The following is a 7597-nucleotide window of genomic DNA, read 5'->3' as shown; positions in this document are numbered from 1 at the left end:
GAAACAGTTCTTAAAAAGCATCTAGTGAAGAAATGCAAAAAAGTAACTTAATTTTGTTCCTTCCAAGCTATTTTAAAACATTTGCTGCATGGAATAGAAAGATAAATGTAAAAAGTGCTATATTCTATACACAAGTCAAAATTGTGTAAGCTATAGGGAAGAAAGCAAAGCAAAAAACAAAAAAACAAAAAATGTAAGCAGCTTTAAAATAATTTATTTCTAGATAAACATACCTGTATCTTTCATTCTGCATGAATACAAATGTTTGGGTCACATAAACTTATCGATTCCAATGATTGGCCAATGAGCGTTGGCAGTCATCAGAAAAATGAACCAAAATGAACATCCCTAAATATATGGTGGACCCCCACACCACGCAGTCTCTGTTGATTGTGTGACTGTGACGTCTCTGTAGCGGCTCCTTATTCACCATCAGCTGATCCTGAGGAAACTGGAACGGCGTCTAAATACTGAGAGTCTACAATAAAACACACAGACAGTCACATATGAGTATGAGACATTACTGCTGTCACATCACATCAGCAGATCCATTTCAGAAAAAACACAGTATATTCATATTACAGCCAGAGAAATGAACGAACAACTGATCATAGATTAATAACAGTAAATGATCAACAACTTCTATCACTTAGAGACTCTGTAAGAGATTAAAGTATTAATAAATCAGTCACTTCACAGAATTAAACAGTTTAAAATAGAGACTAAAGAGGAGCTGAATTATTATCTTATATTCTCCAATTACACACACAGGAGGTCTATTACTCAACATAGAAACTTTAAATAAACAAACACTCACAATAGTATAATGTCTTCAGTTTATAAAGTGGATCCTTCTTCAGATCAGAGAGTAACTTCCTACTAGAATCTCCTAGTTTATTTCCATACAGATTCAGTTCTCTCAGGTGTGAGGGGTTTGATCTCAGAGCTGAAGCCAGAGCAGCACAACCTTCATCTGTGAGGCCACAATTAATCAACCTGTTAAGAAAGACATAATGTGAATTGTAGTTGAAGTGTCTGTAGTTTGTTATTGACTCTGGTCTCAGAGCAGGAGAGGAGATAAAATGACAATCATTGCCACATACTGCTGCTGATAGAATGAGATTTATGCATGTTGATGCTCAGTGGTGCTGTTTGAAACTGTCATGTGCTTCAGGACTGAACAGACACACAGAGCTGAATGTGAGATATTGTTTCATAGTGATATAAGGACGGATCTGTCTGGAGAAACAGTCACTTGCACCTCTAATAAAAACCTACAGGAGGACATTTGCCTCACAGGAGCCACGTGTTCCCCATTACATCTCATTTATTAACTCTTGTGATCAAACACTTGATCATTGTGTCATGTTTAGTCTCATTTGGCAGCCTAAAACTAGATAGAAATGTGTTGAACTCAATAGAGATTGTGAATTAGTTGTGTATGCAAAGTGTGTTTTTGTTATAATATTTTAAACTGTTTATGTGACTTTTTTTTTTAATAATTTTAGAAACTCTCTCATAATGAAAACATATTCAAGTCTGTGAATATGTCTAGAAAGACTTTTACTGCTGAATTATCCACTAACCTAGTTGAAAATATATTTTGTCATTGATTATGAATATACATATACAATATAATATACTTTTATTTGATTTGATTTTTTTTATAATGCATTGGTCTGTTTTTAGTTGATTATGAAAGAGTTCTGTGTTGACCAAGACTGTAATTTGTTTATCTTCAGTTGCATTTTTCTGCTCGATGGTATTCATGTACTTGCTTCTGTAACAAATGCAGATATCATCTACATATAAACTACAGTGAACATCAGAACCAATGACTTTTGCAATGATGTTTATTTTAACACTAAAAAGTTGAGGCTGAACACCTTATATTTACTTTAAATGTGCTTCATGTGTGAGTCATATATGATCTTACCACAGTTTCTCCAGTTTACAGTGAGGATTCTGTAGTACATCAGAAAGCAGCTTCACTGAATCTCCTAGTTTATTCCCAGCCAGATTCAGTTGTCTCAGGTGTGAGGGGTTTGATCTCAGAGCTAAAGCCAGAGCAGCACAACCTTCATCTGTGACATCACAAAAACTCAACCTGTAGAGAACAATGACACACTCTTCACTCTCTCAGATCAGATCAGTTTAGCTGTGAATCCATTATTAAAGATAAAGTACAAAAGTTATTCAAACGTCACAGAACACAAAACGTGATCATAAAACATCCAAAGTCTCATTCAAGAAAGATAAATATTTCTTTATTGCACTATGTCTAGGTTTTTATGCAAAATCTGTTTTATTTATATGACTATTCACTACATAAACTATTCACTGCCTTAAAGCCTGTGCTGTCCAGCTATCATCTATCTTCACATTGATCTTCAACAGATCTCTGGAGCTATGTATAGTCCCATCCTGCTTCAAATGCTCCACCATCATCCCTGTACCCAAGAAAACAAAAACCACAGGACTTAATGACTACAGACCTGTTGCTTTAACATCTGTGGTCATGAAGTCATTTGAGAGACTGGTGTTGGCCTACTTGAAGGACTGGACCCTTGCTTACCGGGCAAACAGGTCTGTGGATGATGCAGTCAATATGGGATTGCACTACATCCTTCAACATCTGGACAAACCAGGGACCTATGCAAGGATCTTGTTTGTGGACTTCAGCTCTGCTTTCAACACCATCATTCCAGATATCCTTCAAAATAAACTGTCACAGCTCTCTGTGCCCACCTCCATCTGTCAGTGGATCACCAGCTTCCTGACAGACAGGCAGCAGCTAGTGAGGCTGGGAAAACTCACATCCAGCACCCGCACCATCAGCACTGGAGCTCCACAGGGCTGCGTTCTCTCGCCACTGCTCTTCTCCCTCTACACAAACGACTGCACCTCTAAAGACCCCTCTGTCAAACTTCTGAAGTTTGCAGATGACACCACTGTCATCGGTCTCATATGGGATGGCGACGAATCTGCTTACAGACAGGAGGTTGAGCAGCTGTCTCTCTGGTGCAGTCACAACAACCTGGAGCTCAACACGCTCAAAACTGTAGAGATGACGGTGGACTTCCGGAGAAACCCCCCTGCACTCACCCCTCTCACCACCATGAACAGCACTGTGGCTGGAGTGGACTCATTCAAGTTCCTAGGAACTAACGTCTCCCAGGACCTGAAGTGGGACATTCACATTGACTCAACTGTGAAAAAAGCCCAGCAGAGGTTGTACTTTCTTCGTCAACTGAAAAAGTTCAATCTACCACAGGCACTGATGACACAGTTCTACTCCGCTGTCATTGAGTCAGTTCTGTGCTCTTCTATAACTGTCTGGTTTGGGGCAGCCAGTAAATCAGATATAAGAAGACTGCAACAGACTGTTAGGACAGCAGAAAGAATCATTGGTGTGCACCTGCCCAACCTTCAGGACTTATACATCTCCAGAGTGAAGAAACGGGCAGGAAACATCATCCAAGACCCTTCTCACCCCGGGCACAACCTGTTTGCACTTCTCCCCTCAGGCAGACGCTACAGATCCCTGAGCACTAAAACATCTAGACATAAAAACAGCTTTTTCCCAAATGCCATCTCCAGTTTAAACACATAAACATGAACATTACCTGGGTTCTACAATTCATTTCTGTATTTCTTTCTCCATTTCTAATTATTGTCTCTTTCTGTAGTATTATTATGTAAATACTCATGCACATCTCTTATTTATACAGCTGTATATAGAGAAAATAATGCACAAATCTGTACATAAATCATCTGTTCCAGATTCACACATTATTATTTATTTTTAAGTTTTTATTCTATTTAAATGTTGTATGTATGTATGCATGTATGTATGTACCAGGAGCACCTTAAAAAAACACAACAAATTCCTCGTGTGTTTGCGCACACTTGGCGAATAAAGCTAATTCTGATTCTGATTCTGATAAATCTGTACTAGTATGTATGAAGGAGTGATTGTGTGTGTGTGTGTGTGTGTGTGTGTGTTTACAGGTTTCTTCTGTCTGAGATCACCTGCACTGTGAGATATGTACTGCAGTCCATTACAAAACATTATGTAATAACATCCATCCATTTTCCAATCTGCACGTTTGCAGGGTGCTGGATTTGAGAATGGTGAAAATACGAGCTGCACATGACTGATCTGCCAGCCTGCCTGATCAATTATAAGGACTATTAAATAAACATTAGACACTTTATTCCCACCATTTAATATTTTTCAGAGACTTTATTTCAATTTTTTGAACATTTAATTTTTGTTTAAAATAAACACATCTCTAAGCTTGTACTCGGGTCCTTACTCTCCCACTTACAGTATGTGACTCGTTTCTATTTGCAGTACATGTAAACAGGTTATGCATCTAAAAGGTTTTTGCTACTGAAAAAAAGTTAAGCGATAGACTGAAGTGCTGCGTGACGCTGTGCATGAGCCACAAGAGAACGTTCTGTCACTAAAAACACTGCAGCAAACATTCATGTTTTTAGATTCCAGTGCCAGATCGCAGCTTATTTAACAGAAACAAATTCATATACGTTTGATCTGCATCAGGTACGACCTTGTGATGGGGACAGTATTGACCATGGCGAAAAGTGGTGGGGACATGTCCCATCTGTCCCACCCATAAATTACGCCTATGCTTTCTTGATTGACAGATGTCTCATCCAATCAGTGATAAGTATTCAATTTGCAAACAATACCTACCTTTTGCATTGTGACTGACTTGTTATTGCATTTTCTGACTTGTGTTTAAATTTGCCATTTTGTTTAAATTTGTTTTTGTATTTGGAATTTTGTTTTTGTCACCACATACAGTATACTTTACAGTGTGTCATATATGATCTTACCACAGTTTCTTCAGTTTACAGTGAAGATTCTGTAGTACATCAGAAAGCGGCTTCACTGAATCTCCTAGTTCATTCCCAGACAGATTCAGTATTCTCAGGTGTGAGGGGTTTGATCTCAGAGCTGAAGCCAGAGCAGCACAACCTTCATCTGTGACACCACAATCCCTCAACCTGTAGAAAGCGACGACACACTCTTCACTCTCTCAGATCAGATCAGTTTAGCTGTGAATCCATTATTAAAGAAGCAAAAATCAATATGTTTGACGGATCATTGGTGGTTCAAAATGTCACAGAACACAAAACAATCACAAAACAAAAAGTCTTACTCAAGCAGAATAAATTTTATTATATGCACTATTTCTCTATTTTAGGCAAAAGGTTGGTATTATGCCAAATCTGTCTTAATTGATGACACCATTTACAACACAGCATGTGTGTGTCATATATGATCTTACCACAGTTTCTCCAGTTTACAGTGAGGATTCTGTAGTACATCAGAAAGCAGCTTCACTGAATCTTTTACTGTATTCCCAGAGAGATTCAGTTGTCTCAGGTGTGAGGGGTTTGATCTCAGTGCTAAAAACAGAGCAGCACAACCTTCATCTGTGACACCACAATCAATCAACCTGTAGAGAACAATGACACACTCTTCACTCTCTCAGATCAGATCAGTTTAGCTGTGAATCCATTATTAAAGATAAAGTACAAAAGTTATTCATATCTCACAGAACATAAAACATGATCATAAAACATCCAAAGTCTCATTCAAGAAAAAGAAATATTTCTTTATTGCACTATGTCTAGGTTTTTACGCGAAATCTGTTTTTATTAATATGACCATTCGCTACATAAATCTGTACTAGTATATATGAAGGAGGGATTGTGTGTGTGTGTGTTTACAGGTTTCTTCTGTCTGAGATCACCTGCACTGTGAGATATTATTTGTGTACTGCAGTAAATTACAAAACATTATGTAATAACATCCATCCATTTTCCAATCTGCTTTATTCTCTGCAAGTTTGCAGGGTGCTGGATTTGAGAATGGTGAAAATACGAGCTGCACATGACTGATCTGCCAGCCTCCCTGATCAATTATAAGGACTATTAAATAAACATTAGACACTTTATTCCCACAATAGTTTTCAGAGACTTTATTTCAATTTTTTGAACATTTAATTTTTGTTTAAAATAAACACATCTCTAAGCTTGTACTCGGGTCCTTACTCTCCCACTTACAGTATGTGACTCGTTTCTATTTGCAGTACATGTAAACAGGTTATGCATCTAAAAGGTTTTTGCTACTGAAAAAAAGTTAAGCGATAGACTGAAGTGCTGCGTGACACCGTGCATGAGCCACAAGAGAACGTTCTGTCACTAAAAACACTGCAGCAAACATTCATGTTTTTAAAAAAAAACAATAGATTCCAATGCCAGATCGCAGCTTATTTAACAGAAACAAAATCATATACGTTTCATCTGCATCAGGTACGACCTTGTGATGGGGACAGTACTGACCATGGCGAATAGTGGTGGGGACATGTTCCCATCTGTCCCACCCATAAATTACGCCTATGCTTTCTTGATTGACAGATGTCTCATCCAATCAGTGATAACTAGTCAATTTGCAAACAATACCTACCTTTTGCATTGTGACTGACTTGTTATTGTGTTTAGATTAGCCATTGTGTTTAAATTTGTTGTTTTGTTTTTGTATTTGTAATTTTGTTTTCAAAACCGTAATTTATTTTGCACTTCACATACTGTATACTTTACAGTGTGTCGTATATGATCTTACCACAGTTTCTCCAGTTTACAGTGAGGATTCTGTAGTGCATCAGAAAGCAGCTTCACTGAATCTCCTAGTTTATTCCCAGACAGATCCAGTTGTTTTAGGTGTGAGGGGTTTGATCTCAGAGCTGAAGCCAGAGCAGCACAACCTTCATCTGTGACACCACAATAACTCAACCTGTAGAGATATGAAAATCATACATGTGAAACACTATCAAACAGCTATATATAAAAAAAGCAATCAAACAACTTGCTGCAATGAACAGCTACTTTCCCAGTATAATTAAATTAATTCATACCATGACTTCACATGTATTTCTTAATGTCAAATTAAGTTTTATGGGCAAATTGTTAAAAAAAAAAAAAGTTAAGATGGATTAAATCAACATTTATTATTAAACAATATTTATTTATTAATCAACACCTGTTAATAGAGTAAAACCGTAATTGTATTATAATTGAGTAAAAATGAAATTGTAATAAAAAGTGTTTCAATTTAGTAATTGGTTTAAAAATGACCAATGTGGTCAATGTGAATCCACATAATCCTCAAAAATAATCACAAAAATAATCCACATACTGAACTGTGAACTGGCAGAAGGTTCATGTGTTTTAATATAAGTTTGAGTCTAGCTCTTGTCATTCCAGATGCCCTTCTGTAAAATGTCAAAAATGTAAAGTTTATTTGTTGTCTTCAAGTGTGTGTTCAAGAATGCTGCTGTTTTGCTCCATTAACTGACACATCAGATTTTAGGAGATTTGAGCTGCTGTATATATGAGCTGCTTCTCCACTTGTTTGGTTGCTCTCGATTTCTGCTTGGTCTTTTATACCAGATGAAAAATATATTTCAATTCTTTTGTTATGTGAATTTTAACATTTTTAACTGCAATGCCTGAATAATTTATATGCAACATCTCTGACTTTCTCTGAATGCCTGAAGAAATC

At 37.1% G+C, this 7597-nt stretch overlaps 1 protein-coding gene across 1 annotated transcript in view; it reads right to left on the bottom strand.

Annotated features, from left to right (window-relative positions):
• Positions 1-77: 77 nt before the first annotated feature.
• The window catches only part of LOC127175364 (NACHT, LRR and PYD domains-containing protein 12-like), a 49687-nt gene continuing 42167 nt past the window's right edge, over positions 78-7597 (bottom strand). The window contains exons 9-14 of the mRNA XM_051126395.1: positions 6659-6829; positions 5319-5489; positions 4864-5034; positions 1937-2107; positions 818-996; positions 78-478 (exon numbers count right to left, since the gene is read on the bottom strand). Of these exons, the coding sequence (XP_050982352.1) occupies positions 423-478; positions 818-996; positions 1937-2107; positions 4864-5034; positions 5319-5489; positions 6659-6829 (919 nt within the window). The 3' untranslated portion in view covers positions 78-422. The remainder of the gene's footprint in view (positions 479-817; positions 997-1936; positions 2108-4863; positions 5035-5318; positions 5490-6658; positions 6830-7597) is intronic.

This window comes from Labeo rohita, chromosome 13 (assembly GCF_022985175.1).
Source record: "Labeo rohita strain BAU-BD-2019 chromosome 13, IGBB_LRoh.1.0, whole genome shotgun sequence".
In the NCBI taxonomy this organism is placed as follows: Eukaryota; Metazoa; Chordata; class Actinopteri; order Cypriniformes; family Cyprinidae; genus Labeo; species Labeo rohita.
The sequence above is the reverse complement of the archived record's forward strand: the minus strand, read 5'-3'. Positions and strand labels throughout refer to the sequence as shown.